We start from the raw sequence: 19,583 nt of genomic DNA on the forward strand, positions 1-19,583 counted from the left end.
TTTATTTACCTATTGCTTTTTCTCCGTACAGTTTGGCAGGCGTTAAGTATAGGCAAAAAATTCGTTACAACAACGTTATTTTGTTTGTTAAAATTATAGTTTAAATCAAGTGTTAGATGTTTACGCTACAGTCAATCTTTATTTGAATTAATTGACAATTAGTTATTATTATTTTCATAATTATGTAATATTTTTTATTACTTTATCACCGACTCAAAATGATTATTTGCAGATGGCAAATTGTTAACATTTACGAGTATAAATTATTCCGGTATTAAAATAGCATGCTGTCACGTTGTCAAGTGAATAATTTAAATATCCAATTTAAATAAAGTTGAGAACAAGTTGGTGTTAATTTTATACTATTATATTAATGCCAATGCAATCTATTTAAAAGGGTGCGCGTTTCCCGAGATGTCTATTTAATTTTGCTGGGTAATACGATCTGCGTCAATTAAATTTGAACCATAATGTTTACCGCATGCGGCTCAAATTTCTTTGAAGCTCTGCTTCGGTCGCCTCATCTCACCTGCGCCAGTGAATTATTCTTCGTATGCTAACGACATGCGGTTCAAATTTCTTTGAAGCTGTCTCTAGTCTATGCTTAGTCGCCTCATCTCAACCGTGCCAATGAAATTTACAACAAATGTCCACGGCATGCGGTTCAAATTTCTTTGATGCTGCTCGACTCCTCTATGCTTGCTCCTCAACTCAACCGTGTTAATGAACTTTACACCTTATGCCTACCACATGAGGTTCAAATTCCTTTGAAGCTGTGTGACAGCAGCTATAGTCTATGCTCGCGCCTCAATTCAACCGTGCCAATGAACTTTACACCTTATGTCCAGGAAATACGGTTCAAATTTCTTTAAATCTGTCTCTAGTCTATGCATCGTCGCCTCATCTCAACTCACGCGCAGCCAAAGCGTGACGCTTGCATTTCTTCACGGCTAATGGACTATTCTCGATACTATCGCCGTAAATAACTTGCATTTTTAAGTTTTTCCTATACTTCTGCTAATCAGTATTATTAGATGAGAGTAAACTAGCACAATTGTGAAGCATTTAGCAGCGAAAATAATACTATTACGGAATCGTATTTACTGGTGCATTTTTAGCTATGGATTTAGATACTTAAGTGATGTTGAGTTACATACAATAACATGATATAGAGTTTTAGAAATTATTTTAGCACTATCTATTATATAAAAGAAAGTCGTGTTAGTTAGTCCACTTATAACTCAAGGAGGTAGTTTAGAGCCAGGAGAAGGACATAGGACACTTTTTATCCCGTTCGAAATTAAAAAAAAGTCTGCTTATTTATTGCCATTAAGGCGGAACAAAGTTCGCCGGGTCAGCTAGTTAGAGATAATTAATAATACCTAAGTCAAAATTTCACCACCTAACTTTGGCCGTAACTTTAACAATAACCGGTGCTTTTTGTATGGAGTTTGAGAGATTTTTGACGTTTGTCAACTATTCTAGTGATGGAATTATTAGCCTCTTGAACACCTAGATTAAAGAAACAATAATTAATTTGTCATTTACCTACAGGATTTGAATTCGCAGCAAAAAAGTGCTTACTTAGATAGAATTGGTGGCGTCAAGCCAGACTGTCATATGATGTAGATTTAAAATTGTGCATATAAAACTTGTGTATGCATCAAGTTCAACAAAATCAATAAGTAGCTACGTGTATTGTGGAAGCAATTATTTGTGATCAAGACCAAACACCAGTATGACCTAGAAAACAATCATGTTTTGCTGTGTTATTGAAAAGTTATTTTGCTATAACCTCTTAATCGATACATTAAAAGACTACCATATTTTGTTCAAAGATACGTCAAAAGAAGAGAAACCCTGAGAACTGAGTCAATGATAAAATGTCATTCTTTACCAATTAGATCCAGTAAAAGTATTCGATTAATCGGTTACAACAAAAAAGTGAAATATCGAATAGCGAGGAAATCGATGACAAGTGCCTCTAGATTTCCAGTATCCAACAATGCATAGGTAGTGTGATGCGGGCGTTTTTCCCAACGATTTTCCATCGTCTTATTGAATGGAAGCTTCCGCTTTTACAAACACTTTAGGAAATACTGTAATGGTTAGAAAAGCGGAAGGATATAATTGACTAGAACCTAATTATCTTAAAAGAGATGTTTAGTTTTTGTTTATGCAATAGATTAATTAAGCCAGTGTCACGGTTTGTCTATCTTAATTAAGTAATTGTGCCAAATATTAAGCATTCTCTTAATTTTAATCATCTTTAAGAGACATTCTTTAAATACTTATTATAACTAACCTACTGTTTGCCTAACGAGTAATACTTATTTTGCAACAAAATGTTGTTTCCCTAAGTATGTTTGTTTACTATGTTTTGTAACTTTTATTAATCATGAGGATAAGAACTGTACCTATGATTAGTTTCGAAATTAGCTATCATTTTAACTCGTTTAAAGTGGTAAACAATGACGTCACTCGTCTAACAATACCAATTGACACTTGTCTACAAAGTATTGTACGAAAATTATATAAACACACGTTTCCAGTTACTTTGTAATGGACAATATCCTATTAGAATGACAATCGGCATTGTTTTACAGACCGAATCTCTTACGGCATCCGTTCATAATTCTGAATGTAATTAAATACTTGTCGATTGTTAACAGACGGTACTTCGGCACCTGTTCTTAAGGTATTGTTATAGCCAACCCACCGTGAAGGTCCTACACCACCATCGACGTCACACATCGCCGTTATAATAACAATCTTATTAAAACCAGACTGTACGTGCCGCGATACACTTTCGAATAAAGCGACCTCTAAAATCAGTGCGTGTGTAACGAGCTGACACAGAAACTGGCCGGCAAAATTAAAAAATAATAAAACAAAATTACCTTTGTCGTGCTCTGCATCTGCAAAAACGTTGCTATCCCAGCTCGCACGCGGTTCTTCACGCCGCGTATCGTCCCCTTCGAACTCCGGATCGTAGACGGCGCCTCCTCATTCTTGTAATCCTTGATACCCGCAAAATATTCCATTTCATTGTCATCACTTTTTGCACTCACACTAACACTCACTGACTTAACATCATCGAACTGTTTCTCGTTCAAATGAAAGTCGTAATACTTGTCCGTGTCGAAGTAATGGCTACTGTAACACATTTTCTCCTGCTTCAATTTATCCTGTTTCTGCCTCTCCTCGTACGTACTTTCGGTAATCAAAGGCGCTTTACACGAATTCGGGGATTCCCTGCCTTCGTCTTTTTTCATATCGCCGTTCAATTGCGAGACTAGCCGGAACGAAGTGAGTTGCGCGCTTTCTTTTGATATATTAGCATTTTCATTAATATTCTGGTTCGCTTCGACGGGCCGCTCGGGTTCGCTAGTTTCGACCGTATTGAGTTTCGCTGAACGGTCTCTAATGTCTTGCAGGAGACCTTGCGGTAGAAAGCCGTCGTTATTGTTCGCTTTTGCGACGAACGTGGGCATCTCTGGCGCTGCAGGTGGCTCGCAACTCTGTTTCTTTTCGTTTTTACCCGTATACTCGCTATGACTTTCATCGGCGTGCACGCTTCCGTTCAGTTCGCTGCTGTTGAGCGAATCACACGATATGTTGGAATCGTTGTCTTCAAAGTCTAGTTCGCTCTGACTGCTCCCATTTCGTGAACCGATAACAGTGACTGAGATTTTTTTGGAGGTCGACTTGAGCGTTTTCTTCTTAGGAAGCGGCGGCGGCGTGCCGTCAAGGTCGCTGCACGTTCCCGAGTCTAGCGTGTCGCTCGGCGAGCACTGCCCACTCGACATGACCATATTAGTCATTGAATTAACAAACGAGTTGCAGTAGATGTAAGGTGCTTTATCGCTTTTGTCGTCGTGCTCGACGATTTTCGGCCGGGATTCCTCGACGTTGATTCTGACTAAGCTGTTGTTTTTTCGTTCGTTGATTTTGAAGGTGTCGAAGTCGATGTCGCTTTTGAGGTGTACGCTGGAGATTTTGGGTGCTTTGGGTTTTTCTTCGGTGTTGATTCGGATGGTGACGACGTGTGGTCCATTAGGGGCGTCCGCGCCGGCTGTGTTCGCGGGTCGTTCTGGCTGTGTAGCCGCTATGAATACCGTTGCAGATGGACTCTTAGAATTAAGGACGAGAGAGTGCATCGAACTTAGCGAGTCCATATTGGCGCGTAACTCGTTTTCTTCGTTGTTGATCTGTGTGAAGGTCGTCGATCCGCGTTGCTTGGGGGGCAGTGGAGGGATGTACTCCACGCTAGGTCTAGACGTCACTTCTTCCATCATTGCGCTAGTGACCTGGCATAATTAACGGTGTTCCCACTTGCGATGCGAGTCAGGTCCGCTTAGATAGTTGTTGTATATGGCATAATGTTTCCGGTCGAGCACTGGGCCGGTCAGCTGGCTGCGTGCACCTGTAAAGAAAATAATTATAGGTTAACGAGATCGCATTTCGAAATAAAAGGTCAAGTATATCCTTCATCGTTCGGGGAAGTAATTGAGTGTAGACCAGTTCTTGCGCATTGAAAATGGTTCATTATTACACATGTAATAAACAAGACTTGATTGATATTGATATAAAATTACTTTCCATAAATAAATAGGACTTTGACTTTGACAATAGTGTTTTCTGCCAAGCAAATACCCATTTCAAGTCCTATTACTGATGTTGTAACACTTCCTCAAATAATGTAGGACACAATTTCACTTGAACTACTGAATTATAGACGAAGCCGGTAAAATGCCAGTATTTGCATTTCACAATCCCAGTGCAACCACATTATCACTTCGCATCGTGAACTCCCAATAGCAATTTGACTTTTTACAAGTCTAATGCTACGGTTACCTAATACCTAATGTATCAACAAATACATGCTAATGATTAGATTCGTGATTTATAGCAGTTTCCTTATTCACTTGTGATAGAGTTCAGAATTGATCATGTAGTTGATGTTTTAATAAAACCACAGCTGAATAAAAACAGCACACATTTAGAGCAACATTTGGATCATGAACTGACACAATTTCATCAACTTTTACTTTATGATCTTTATTAATGTAATTATTAATATTCTTATACGAGTAGGTATGGATTGAATAAACTGCACGACATCAAATTCAAAATCACATTGACATAGTTTTTAAATTGTTTTAGAATTAAACTGAATAAACTCAGAATTTTGTCACTTTGTCTTTCTTCATCTGTGATATTTTCACTTGGCTAGCTTTTAAATTTGCCCTATGACCACGTGTCCAAATTTTTTGCGTTTCGCTATAGGTGCGTTAATGTGGAAAATATCATTTGCTACGATTTTCATTGACTTGGCCAACGCCAATGATTGAGACACTTTTTCTAGTTATGCCCTGATCCATGGAATTTAACGCTATAAGCATCATGTAACAGTTTATTGTAATGGGGTTTTGAATTGTCGATTTACTTTTTAATACAAACCTTAAAGGGTCAGCAAAAACTGTTGTCAGTATCCGGAGCTCTATTGTAAGGTTAATAGGGTCAACTTTTGAAGATAGTTGAGTTTTTTGAGGTTTCATTGACAGGTCTTCGAATATTTTTTGGTCTAGTATAAAAAGTATAGACCACTGCATGTTAAGCTAAACACTGTAGGTTCTTATGTTGTTGTGATGTGTTGTCGTCCATAATTATTATTGACTAGCGGCCGCCCGCGATTTCGTACGCATGAACCCCGATTTACCCCCTTAGGGATGGGTTTTCGTCAAATCCGTTCTTAGTGAGTAAGCCAGTAAATCAGTGACCTTTCGCTTTTATGGATATATATAAGTCTCTTACGACGGAATTACAATGCGTTTTGTATAAAAGGTGTCGAGCAGATTTAGGTCTTAAGTCTCATAAGATTCGGTACTATAATATCATCCATGTAATCTCAGAAAAATAAAATTGCCTTCTCTTGGAAAGAAGCAACTATACATTTTGGGCAGACTAAGCGTTCCACGACTTCATTACACCTGGTGTCAACTCGTGCTTATAACCAGACCACCCAGGGCTTAAAATTAGCCGATTCATCACGAACACTTGCCGCCTTGCCGTGATGCCGTGATGTCGTGACACGGACAGCCAGCGAAGTGTTAAGGAAACTGGTGGTGGCAAGAAGTCGCCATCAATTTACAATAGTCAGGTTAGACAATACTAAGAGTAGTGATAAGTTGAGGATACTTCAGACTTGAACAGTTGGAGTTTTAATTAGATTTAGTGATTGTTTAGAGCGCAAGCTAATATGTAGATATGTATATTTGTTTGCACGTTAATCACATTCGATAAATGGAAAAAGTGGTAAGTAGACTACTAGAGTAGGAAAGCCTTAGAATCAAGTTCGAAATTGTTTTTAACAAGACATATTTCTTTGGTTTTACTATAATAAACTTAGAGTGCACAGTAGCTACAAACGAAAAGTACAAAAGTAAACATTGAAAACTGAGCTTGAACCGTACTTAACAGTGAGAGTGTTGAAAAGTAAAACTTTTCCACAAAAACAAAAGTTTTTATGGATACAGACAACCATCATAACTATATCGATCAGTAACGAGAGCCGAGAACTTTCCCAATCGAATCGAGACGAATCGAATTTTCTAATATTAAAGCGATTTTTAAATCGCCGTATTACCTACCATAATGGCAATTAGTTGATGGTGATAGACTTTCCAAACGTCACACTTGTCATATCTGATGTTATTTATGGTAGAGAAATGCCTTTTCATGATCGAATCGATCGACTTTTCATGGTGGCGTAGTGAGGCGGGTCGTTACATTCCCTCTAATATGGTCGAGTGAAGCGATGGCTGGTTCACTCGTCATGTCTGTGAACAGGCACTGCTTTCGGGGACTGGTCAATCCAAGTTATTCAAATTTATGTATGCGAGTCATTTCTACTAGTACCTTAATATGTAAGTCTAGATATTAGCACGTCACTACCTTGTTTAATATACCACGCAATCTTGTATACCCATTCTTATGATACACCATACAAGAATGCATGGTAAATTCAGTGAACTGCTCCTGAATCGAATGTACCTACTACTACTATTTCTATTTATTTATAATAACCGGCAGACAGTGGTGACTGAGTTTGTTGCGGCGCTTCTTCTCAGCACTTGCCAAATGTTGGTCTCGAAGCGCTGGTAGGGTAAAAAGATTATGAGACATGTAGAGGCTCCTTAAGAGCATTATGACGATTTGTAAGAACTATTTATTAGTCTAAACGAATAAAGAAATTTTGACTTTGACTTCGAATTTGCTTGGGAAAATCTATTAGAACATTCTGTCTGTTAAATTTTTAGCGTTAAGAGTCGCATCTCAAACTAATTTGAAAATTATAAATAACTTGAAAAAATCGAATTGCCTGAGGCGGGAATTGAACCCACGATTAGAATTTTTTCAAGTTATTTATAATTTTCAAATTCTGTCTGTTCTATCTTGTTTGGAAGGTGACAGTTATCTAAGATTGATGTTGGAAATTTTGTATAAACAGAAAATTTAAAAAATCGAACTGCCTAAAGCGGGATCGAACCCACGACCTTTCGCTTGCCGGGCGACTGCTCTTCCATGTGAGCTACTTAGACACTGGATGAACCAGTCGTTCAAGTTATTTATAATTAAGTTTGAGAAGCGACTCTAAATGCTAAGAAATTTTAACAAACAGAAAATTATTAAAATATTGATGTAAGAATCTTAACTAACGTAACTTTATCCCTGTTGCTTTACATTTTAGGCTAAGCTTCAGAAAATGGAAATTAATTATAGTATTCACATCTTGAGATTATACCATTCTTTTTACAATAACTTTTCTGCTTTTTGAACACACGTCATATATCACCGCAATAAATAATAATCAAAGTGAATATGTATCATACCGTACAACATCTTCTATCGCTATTTGCCAACATTCTGTAGGCTAGACGCTATCGCCTTATTAATTCATAGCAATTACTCACCGGTTCCATTGACTGGTCGTTATGGACGACGAACGTAATTCATATCAATGTAATGTGACGATGAAAATTGGAGAATTTATTTGTTTCTCACGCGTGAGTTGCGTCGACGCATTGTATAATTTATCAAAACAAATGACAGACGCTAAAAGGGAGAGTATTTCTCATCGATTTTAGACGTCGGATAAATGTTTTGTTGTTTTAAGTTAAGGCCCCTTTTACATTTTGACTTTTTGTAGTAATACAAACGCGATTCAGTTGCGATGCAGCATCGATACAGTTGCAAAACATCTGCTTTACATACACGCGTTACTAAAAGCAGCAATATAATCGCGATGCGATTGCGATCCAGTAGCTGCTGTGATACAGTCGCGATTCAAACGCGTCGATGTAAACGCGATTAGGATCCTCTCTAACCCCTGTGAATCGATACTAACGTGTGTGTGTGTGCTTCGCTACAACCGCGCGTTTCCATCGATTCATACGGGCGTTTGAATCGATGGACAAATCGCCTAAATCATGAGTTGATCGCTGTAGTCGCCATGCCGTCGCGCGGCTGTCATGTAGGTACGCGGGATTGTGTTGCTGCAAAAAAGTCCCAATGTGTAAGCTCCCTAAAACAATTAAGATGTTTATCTTCGATTGTTTACCGATATTTTAACACATTCGTTTGCGTGTAGCAATTGGTTTGTTGTCATTTGTTAATAGCTAATTTTTTTAAACGAAAAGATAAATTAATTTGATTTACTGGCATAGATTGATATCAAAGCAAGCTACAAGATTCAAGAAGATTAATTTTCATTTTTTCTATTTGCGCATGCTGGAATACAAATTGACTAGTATGAAAATAATGTTTAACAGTGTCTAAATTAAATACACGGTAACGCCTTCGCGGTGTATGTTCGTGTTGAACTACCTCTACTTACAGGTAAAAGATTCGTTTCCCAGGTCCTACAACTGTTTGGAAGACAAGGCACACTAGTACAAAAGTCACTAATCTGGCATCGAATTAATACTTTTTCTTTCTTTCTTTCTGTAACTATCGGTGTCACTGAACCGTTTCAGTGTTAAAATTCTTTTAATTATCTATTGTACAATTTGAAAAATACGTCAAATAAAATAGAATAAAGTCGACCATTGTGGAAATCATTGGGGGAGGCCTAAATATAATAATAAGCATCTAAAGTTAAAGGAGACATTCACATCTCCATTTACTTTTCTCATCAATCAAAGTAAATTCTATAAAATAAACATAAATTCTAAGATGCGGTCATTACAATCACCAGAAAGTGTAAACTCCAAAATACTTTCGCTTCTTCAAGTGGCTTGAAACAATAGACTCCAATTAAATGTCCAAATAATGATTGGCAAATCATATCATTACATTGTTATGTTTGTAAACAATATAATGATACTTACAAATTGTAAGAAATAAAAGGTCATCATCATAAAAACATTGTTGCTTCTTTTCAAGATGATGGTGGGTAGGATTTTCTTTTACTTTGCCCTTAATTTAAGGGTTAATCAAAAGATACTTATCGAAAGACCGCTGGAAGACGTAGCGAGGGCAGGCCTCCCACTAGGTGGACCGACGATTTGGTGAGAGTTGCTGGAGGTGCCTGGATGCGAGCGGCGTAGGACCGGTCTTTGTGGAAATCCTTGGGGGAGGAGGCCTTTGTCCAGCAGTGGACGTCTTTCGGCTGAAACGAACGAACGAACGAACTTATCAAAAGTTGCTAACTTTACTTATACCATTGAGTTATAATGTACTTACGTAGTAATATTACTTCAATGACTTATACTTAGGTAATTTTTTGCTTTTTTCTTCTCCCTTATCAAGCTAGAAGGTTAAACAAAACTGGTTGCAGTAGTAAATACTTACAATGATTTATTTCTCTGGTTTATAAATTAAATATTCGAATTGTGCAACTCGTTTTGGAGATTTTGTACAGTCGACTAAAAGTAAACTTATTACATTATCTTCTATTATTACCATCTTTTTGTTTTTCAGTTTTTCGTTTTTGTTTTTAGTCAATTTTACTACCACTACTGTTATGCAATATTGAGTCGACTTTAGTGCGACCCATTATTGAAAAAAAATAATTCAGTTTTTAATTTCAATAACCGACTTCTTAGAAAATCTTAACTACTGCACCAAATCGTTAGAATTTGTATTATTCATATTTTATTAAAACGTAATCATGTTTTAAAAAGTATTTCTATTTATTTATAAGTTTTTTCATGACACTGACTGTACACCTAAGTGACAGCATTTATTTACCTCTAAATGTACCCAAAACAGGCTTCGAAACCAAAACGACTACGATTAGGTAACACAGCTAAAGTCGAATAAATTAACTAGTATTACGGAAACTTCCAATTTGTTACTATTTCATCTTGATTTTAAATAGAAAGTAATACAGCTTCTTAAGGTAAGAGAAATTATTGAAATGGATTTTAATGAGCAGCCGATTGACGCGTTTTGATAAATTAATTAATTACTTAGTTGCAGAAAAGAGAGCTGTTTGTATGAATGAGTCCAAGAATGTCAATTTCTGTAACTTGGAATGATGTTGGTATGTCACGTGTGTAGCGTGGGCAGACCTCCCACTAGGTGGACCGACGATCTGGTGGAGGTCGCGGGAACAACCTGGATACTAAACCAGTAGACGTCATTTGGCTAAAACGAACGAACGAACGATGGTATTAAAGTATTTTTCAAGTATTAAAAAATTTAATGAAGAAGAACTTGCTTTATTTGTAAGATTAACATATGAGAATTTTTTTTTAGGATTTTTAAAAATTTTCATTATATTTTTTAGATTTACTGTGAAGACAAGTTATCTAGTCTAGTTTCCAGTCATTTGTGAAATCAATTAAACAATATCTTGAACAAGTTAACACCCAAAATAAATAACCCTGAAGATTTTTCTTAGATGGCAATTACAAAACGCATGTAAAAATATTATGTGCCGATCAAAAAACTGTCGATATTTATCACGAATATCTCTCTAATCTCAATTAAAACGCGTTATTTTAACGATTTTATCAACAAAATGCCACATTCCCATGATAATTTTTAAGTAGCAGTTATACATTAAATTATACTTTCCTCAGTTTTGCCGTGGCAAACGACTCACATCTGCCGGTGAAAGTGCAAATTGCCTATAAAATGTCAACATAGTTTGTTGTGTAACAGAAACTGTCGTATTGACAATAATTTTGTTTGATGTGCCATTAGGCATTTCTAGTTATGCACTGGTTAGCGTTTAATTACATCGTTAGTAGAAACAAAATAATTTACTATCACGTTTAAGTATCGAATTAACTTGTTAATTGAACTCTTAATTTTTATACTTATAATGTTTGCCTTTGGTAGTGACCAAATTACGAGCAAATTATGTAGGTACTGTTAATATTAAAAAAACACGGGTATTTAAAATGTTAACTTTTTGAATTATTTTTATGGGATCTAAATTGTTTTTAATATTTTCACTTTGTATTAAGAATTTATCAATTAATTATAATGTACTTACCTACAATAAGACAACTAGTACAATGCAGTTAATCGAGTATACAAAACAATATACCTACAACTAAAATATTCACTAAGGCTAGGATAGGAGCACTAGGATGCACCACCTAAGTTAGACCGTAACTACACTCGACATCAAATAAATCGCACCTCCCGCGAAAAGCATTTTCAAACGTATGCATCCTCACTTCCCACCAATATTGGCACCATTCAAAAGCCTAGTTCTAACCTTCATTTCATTAAAGGAAAGGTTTTTACCCCAAAAATGTGTCTTTAGAAGGACCCAGAGTCACTTCTTCAAAAAATAGGTAGTTACGCTAGAGCCAACTTTTATGGCTATAAAACTGTTAAGTTGGGATTAATCGCTATCCATCTGTTAAAGAGGACACGTGAGATCATTATTTGGTTTTATAACCATAAAAATTGGTCTAATTGATCCCATAGATGGGCCCAAAGTGAGGTATTTTTTCAAGTCACATTTATGGTATATGTTAATCATTTATTAAGAAATTAAATGTGTTTTTCTTTAAGGATATTTATTGGGCTTTCAAATAACACCAATATTGTTGGGACACCATGATTGTGTCAGAAGAAAATCGTTAATGTTCGCGTCGCGGAAGGTGCGGTTTATTTGATGTTGAGTATATAACGATAACCGTCGTTTTTTGTATGGAGTTAGACAGATTTTTGACGTTTGTCAAAGTTAAAGTAAGATGGTGCAACCCAGCCTAAGTATAGAACCGACGTTGTTTTACAATACATGTGTTTTCCTTTTATTTCTCGGAAATATTGAAGGTAACAACCTCATGAATACAAAAGTAAGTAGGTAATAAGTGTACAAAAATCTTGCGAAACTTCCTTGGTCTACCAACTGGCCCACACTGGCCCTGATTTTGACTTGGACCTTGAAGTTTTGAATAGTACCTGTGTTTTGACACATAATGAGCAAATATACAGGGTGCCCCAAAAACAATGGATTGACCTTGTCACTATTGATAGGCCTCACATGGTCTCTCTAATATAAGAATTTTGACCATTTTGACCAATCGGTACTCATTACAGGGTTATAGGTTGTTTTTTGGGAGACCCTGTATTTACTACTACTGACTTATGCCCTAAGTATTTATTTTGGTTCTGGATTTTTTTTTTATCACATAAACTACTTTTAAAAATCATCAAAAAAACTATTCAGTAATGACAGTAAACAACGAAAATATCTAAGCATCACATGTAATGTTTATTTTGCTAAATAAGTAACTTGGTGACAAATACAATGCAAATAAATACTTCTTGCTACTTACTGCGTTCTAGCACGAATGTGCACGTTAGTGCGGATAACGTGTAGACATTAAGCTGTCAATTTGAATAGTTTTTCAACGATTTATAGCCGCTGAAACATGTAGGTGTTGCTGTTTTGCCGGATAATTTCATAATGGATTCAAAGAGAGAACGATGCTAGTAAGATTTAATTAAATGATCCATAATTTAAACATTGGCGTGAAAAACATGCGGTTCTTTAGCTGTAGTATATCTTTAAAAGCGTGTACAAACATTCCATTAGGTGTTTCTACAACAAGTAAGGCAAGTAAATACGTAAAACGAGGTGACCTTCACTTGCTGGAGATTTAAGTGAAAGAGGTGCTTGTTATTTAATTTTGACGTTATGGTCTTCAGTGCGCGTGTGTCACACAACGTGTCAGAAACGCGTGACAGTTGACATGCACACCTAACACTGAAGCAGATTTATGTGCTGAATGGTGCTGAACCAAACAATCCAGCAGCCTAGAGTTCATCTGAAACTATAAAAGATAGATAGCATAGTAAGCGACCACAATAGATACCATTTTGATACATGAAAGCCAGGTATTCCCTGTGATTATTATAATCATAATCGCCAAGGTTGCTTCGATGATGTTATATTTATAATTTATGCACTTTTCGAGTGGCAACCACGAACCGGACGACGTAGCTTTGGCAGGCCTCCTACTACGTGGACTGACGATCTGGTGAAGGTCGCGGAAAGAACCTGGATGCGGGCAGCGCAGGACCGGTCGTTATAGAAAGCCTTGGGGGAGGCCTTTGTCCAGCAGTGGACGTCATTTGGCTGAAACGACTATGCACTTTTCATTCTCACCTCTGTGTAGCCAGTATCCGCCCTACAAATCTAAACTTTTGTCTCGACAACAAAACACGCCCTATTTTATGACAACTAGTCGAGCTTCTCCAATCGGAACCAAATGAATCGACTTGAACCAACTGAGGCGGAATGGCGCGGTCTGTTTAGTAACGATGACCCGATTGGGGTTATATTTCTGCGTAGTTATTGTCTATTATTAAGTAACATAAAAAAAAAAAAAAGTAAAGCACGCTTGCATGCTTGCGACCCAGTGGGGATTCGGGACTATTCCCACCTCTACAACTCCTGTGTAGCCAGGATCTACAGCTTGATCGCCAATAAAATCCCAATCAGTGAAGGCCAAGATTGTCCTGGGGGAAAGTTAAACTTTATTGGATCCGCAACAAAATTAAGCAAAAGCACAGGAATTCGTAATTATTTATCTACTTCTCTTCAGTGCAAAGCGGATGACAGGTGACAAACAAAGGTTTCAGTAAGCATTCTGAGAGACTAGTTGCACAATTTTAGTTATGACTTTTTTAACAAAACATTAACAACTTTTCTGTCATTTTGTATTACTATTAAATGTAGTTAGCTGTTTTTTTTAAGCCTGTCAAATGTCAGGGTCTCGAAATAAGGAACTGAGACAGTGACGTTATGTAAATAACAATGCAGGAACAACACAACTAAACCGGAGTACTATGCCAGAGGTCGCGGGTTCGATCCCCGTCTTACAACAAACATTTGTGTAGTTATTATAAAGTTTCTAGCGTTGAACAAGTTGCATCTCAAACGAAATTTTAAGTAACTTGAACAAATCGAATTAAGAATTTGTGTGCTGTAATTATGTATTTTCGTGGTTTTTTTTGGAAATAGTTTGTATAATTTACGAAAAATTAATAAGTATCTATCCATGGTTAATCCATTTTTATCTAGTTCCAATAGTACCTTCAGTTAGGGCGCTGCAAAAACTCACTTTAACTTTAACAAACGTAAAAAGTGAGTCAAATAAACGGTTATTGTTAACTACGGTTAAAGTAAAATAGTGCAACTTGGCCTTAGTTTGGGACTAGATAGATCAGTGTAAAATGTTGCTGTACCTTAATATTTAAATAAATGATCCAAAAGTAGGTTCGTAATTAAAAACTTCTAATGAATAATTAAGTAATTATGCATGACTTGCCAATATTTGCGGTGGATGGTATCTACTTATTTCTCATTAAAATTACATGATTTTAAATTAATTGTATGTAATTAACCTTAATATGAATCTAGTCAATGGTAATGCTTCTTTATGCCATTGACACACCTATGATGACCTAAAGCTATGCTTCGTTAGGTTCATAGAGGGAATATTAAAATTAATTTTCAATTTTATCAACTTAGTTTTCCGGGCCTCTACAAGGCGAGAGTGAATTATGAATTGAGCTTCAACCACACCAAAGCGTGCAGATCGCCATAGCCGGCGCGATCAAAGGCCAATGACAGGTCGCGCGACCCATGACAGTCACGCGACCTGTCATTTCCCTATGATCGCGCCGTGATCGCGCCGGCGAAGGCGATCTGCACGCGTTGGTGTGGTTGAAGCATTACTGGGTATTTATGTACCCCTAGACTGTTCTCTTAACATCTCACTTTCAGGTGGTATTGGAGTCAAATACCTGCCTTGATCTGTATTAAAAAGAAACAACATTAAGTCCTAAAATTTCCGTCTTTTTCAGTCAGGTTTTTTGTTTCTTTCATCAATCATATCAAGGGGCATCATACAATTAGTTTATGACTCGAACTCATCTCCGAGATCTAAGGCGGTTATCACACTGCGCCGCGCTCCGCCGCGGAGCGCGGGGCGACAGATTTAATAATTGTATGCAAGTACCTCAGTTTGTATAGAAAACACGCGCGGCACTTCACACTGACAACGCGTCCGCGCGCGTGATTTTTATATGAAAATCACGCGGCGCAGTGTGATAACCGCCTAAGCGTTTAAACATTATTTACTAAGAAATACATCGCAGAGGTATTTAACAAATTGCTGCGTATTACGCCATTGGGGCGGACATATTTAAAATTCATCAGCCAAATTGGACAATTTGTAGTCGACTCGAGTACGAATGGAATATTCAAGATTTTTTGCTGTTTACTTTGAAGATTGTGCGTAATTTGTATATTTAAATGTCGTGAATCTAAATTTGGTACCTAATAGGTACTGCTCATCTGTCGTGACTCGTGAATGAGAAGTTTCTGCTGCTCGTTTAGGATACGTTTATCATCATTACAAAATTTTATCTGTTTAATTTTAACAATCACTAAAGTCAAAATAAGGCCCTTGAAAATATTGTTACTGACGCCCGTATTCACAAACGATGCTTGCTTAAGTGAAGCAGCAAATCGAATACACAGCGTTTAATAGAGCTCTGTGATTGATTCGTGTGTCATCCTGTGCAACCTCATATAATACGGGCGTCAGACTTTTAAATAATTAGCTAAATAAAAATAGCATTTGTTTATAATTGGAAAATAAACGAGCAATAAAGAACACGGTAGGTATAGTATTGTGAGTTTACTGTTTAAGGGTGGGTTGTACCATCTTACTTTAACTTTGACAAACGTCAAAAATCTGCCAAACTCCATACAAAAAGTCGTAGTTACCGTTAAAGTTAGGTGGTGCAACTCAGCCTAAGTCTTAACTAACACACGTTATATTCCTTGCATAACGACCACTCCGATATCATTATAATTCTTAATGATCTTTAGATTTTCTCTATTTGTCTCGCGGAATAAAAGCCTAAATAATAACTAGCATTATACACTTCCGCATTGTTATGAAACGGACCAATTAGTACATACTTACACACTATACTATTACTATACAATTACCGTTTATTACAGAGTCTAATTGCAAAAATTAGATCAATAACTTTCCATTTCACTGCCTCTGGCGAGATAGTATTTTCATATCAATTTTCCCACCGCATTTCGCTATGGAATTTAGACATTGGAACTAATTTGAATTTGACTGCTAAGAGTTTCAATTTCGATAGAAACTGACTAAAATGTTGAGTATCTTTTACTATCATCATTTCCATCTGTGCATCTACCATGAGTTTACGTTAGGTGTGCTCGCTAGCGAGTACGTCAAAAATCTCTATGAAGATTTTGTTTCTTGAAAGTAGCCGCTAGGGGCGCTGCACAATATGTCATACAATTAATGTCATTTTTTTAAGTAGTCGCTAGCGACCACACCTAACGTAAACTCATGGTAAGCACACTGTTCTAGTGTCCGACCGAAACTAGTTTTACGACCGAAACCGAAACCGAAAACGAATTTCGGCAACGGTGTCTATTTCGGCCGAAACCGAAACCGTCACCGAAACTTCCTTACAAGGCTCATATTTTGAGGGAAAATTATCGTTATTATAATCAGTCAGTCTTTATTGTTTTCTCTTTAAATTGCATTAAAATTGAACTTATAGTGCCTTTTTACTTTAAAAGGTATCAAATTATGTATTAAAAAAGAAAAAGAAGAATTTATAGTCTAGATTTTTTTTAATTACTCGCAGTATTCAGGACATCTACATAACCCGTCCCATGGTCGGGTCTTTTACCTTAATAATTTCTCAAAACAAAATTGGTAGTACGTAAGTTAGTATCTAATGTAGGTACTTGCCACTTGGATACCTTGGTGATAAATACTAAAATGAACTTTGAAACTCTGAATCCGTAATATTATCACCATGAAATGCACTATAGTCATTACTAACTACTTAACTAATGTTTGTTTACGTATAGCATTTGCGAACCAAAAAAAAATTACAGGTTAGATTAAACTTGATTATACTTTTATCAGTCATATTGAATCTTTTTTTTTTATGTTTACATCCGCTCTTATGTTATAACGACATAAAACGAGATAAAACTAACCAAATTCAAAATAAATCACTCGAAACTCGCCACCACAACAAAACAAAACTAACAGCAAACAAACAAGCGAGCGAATCACGACATTGGCTCTGATCGGATTCATTTAACGCGCCGAACATGACCGGTAACAGCGCGGAAACTCCCGAATGCACATTCGGTTTCGGTCGTACTTTCGGCAAGTTTGCCGCCGAAAACGAAACTAAACCGAAACTCGTGTTTTTACCGAAACTCAACCGAAAACGAAACCGAAACCGAACATTCGGTCGGACACTACACTGTTCATTTAGTTTCCAATGCAGGAGGACGGCAACATACAGAGGCAAATGGAAAATGCGGAAAACGCATGGGACGTCCACCCACAAAGCGGACTCCCGCGGAAGGCGCTTGATGCCTTTACCAACCGGCCGATGTGGAAATCATTGGGGGAGGTCTATGTTCAGCAGTGGACGTCCTGTGGCTGAAATAACGATGATGATGAATGGAGGATTTGGATTACACTCTCCATGCTGGCATGGAGTTCTGTTGTTTTCATATTTCTCCCTCAGTCGCCTCTTACGACATTCATGGGAAGAGTAGGTAGAGGTCCTAATTTACTCTGCCAAATCAACTAACTATTATTCATATTCAATTAACTGATGATAAAGCGTTGGGTAAGATGAATCAATCGGCAAATGTCAAGAATGATTATCATCCAAGTATACTATTATCTTTATAAACAAAGTAGCCTTGGAAGATCTAAGTAATTACATGATGATAATGAAGTACGTACTTAAACCTATTATGTGTTTATTTGAACTACTGACTTCGTGATGCTGATGAATAATGATAACTTTGCAACGAGTCAGTAAATCAGTCAAATCAATGACCTATTACGCTACTTATTACAGCGATTTACTTAACGTCTTCTTAAGGCTAGACTAGGTGGACCGACGATCTGGTCAAAGTTGCAGCAAGTACCTGGATGCGGGCAGCACAGGACCGGTCGTTATGAAAATCCTTAGGGGAGGCCTTTGTCCAGCAGTGGACGTCATTTGGCTGAAACGAACTTAACGTATTCAAGAAGACACTTTAGTTGTCCTTAAAATGCATATTTTTTCAAAGAACTGCGAAATTCAATTGCTGAAAGTGTCCCTGATATCTTGTTATAAGTTTAGCTGACTCTTACATAGGATTTGGTTCAAATCTGGCAGATAGTATGGTTAGCGATAGCCAATCAGCCTTTATATGATTGATAGTTCAGCTGTATATTATGTTAATGAACCGAAACCGACTCTATATTTTCTTTACTAAGAAATCAATAAAGGGTTTGAGAACAAGATATCATAAATTCAGTTTGAAGTAGGTAATAAAGCTTAAAGACATGCAGCACTAATAGAATATCTTACCAGATAATGTTGTATAAATTACTAAGTAAATCCCTATGATATAAGTACGAGTACATAATTTTCTATTATGAGATTCTAATAGCGGTGGCCTTTATTATAAACCGATCCCGACATTTCTCAAAAGTCACGAAGTCAAGGCCGCAAAGATGCGCACGCGATGCCGCGCTCAACTGAAGAATGTGCGGCGATTAATTATGAATACTTCAATGTCAGATGTTGACGTTCCTGAGAACGGTGTCTCAATGAAGAGATCGGATTATGAGTTTGGTAATTACAAATATTTTTGGGTAAAATTAGGTCAATTAAAAATTGAAATTAAAGTTCATAATACAGAAATTAAAGCTAAATTACTTACGAAAGGTACTTATTAGATATTTGCTTGCAGAGCTACAATAAGGCAGGAAATTACCTGAAAAAGAGATATTAAATATGAAAATCAATGATTTTATAGCTTAAAAATTACTACATAATTTGCGAGTACGTAAACATACATAACATATTTACTTTCCAATGCTATTTCACAATAAAATATATTCACAAGACAATTTCCATTTCCATTACATTACATCCTTAAGAGCTGTAAATTGTAAAATTATGCCTAATAAAATTATATTTATCTGTGATAGTTATTTTTCGTTCGTTCGTTCGTTTCA

The 19,583-nt window shown here is 36.7% G+C and overlaps 1 protein-coding gene across 1 annotated transcript in view; it reads right to left on the minus strand.

Annotated features, from left to right (window-relative positions):
* The window catches only part of LOC135081182 (glutaredoxin domain-containing cysteine-rich protein CG31559-like), a 119,443-nt gene that overhangs the window by 67,252 nt on the left and 32,608 nt on the right, over positions 1 to 19,583 (minus strand). Inside the window, exon 2 of the mRNA XM_063975926.1 lies at positions 2,901 to 4,426. Coding sequence (XP_063831996.1) covers positions 2,901 to 4,298 — 1,398 coding nt within the window. The 5' untranslated portion in view covers positions 4,299 to 4,426. The remainder of the gene's footprint in view (positions 1 to 2,900; positions 4,427 to 19,583) is intronic.

The sequence above is a fragment of the Ostrinia nubilalis genome, chromosome 19, assembly GCF_963855985.1.
Source record: "Ostrinia nubilalis chromosome 19, ilOstNubi1.1, whole genome shotgun sequence".
NCBI classification, from domain to species: Eukaryota; Metazoa; Arthropoda; class Insecta; order Lepidoptera; family Crambidae; genus Ostrinia; species Ostrinia nubilalis.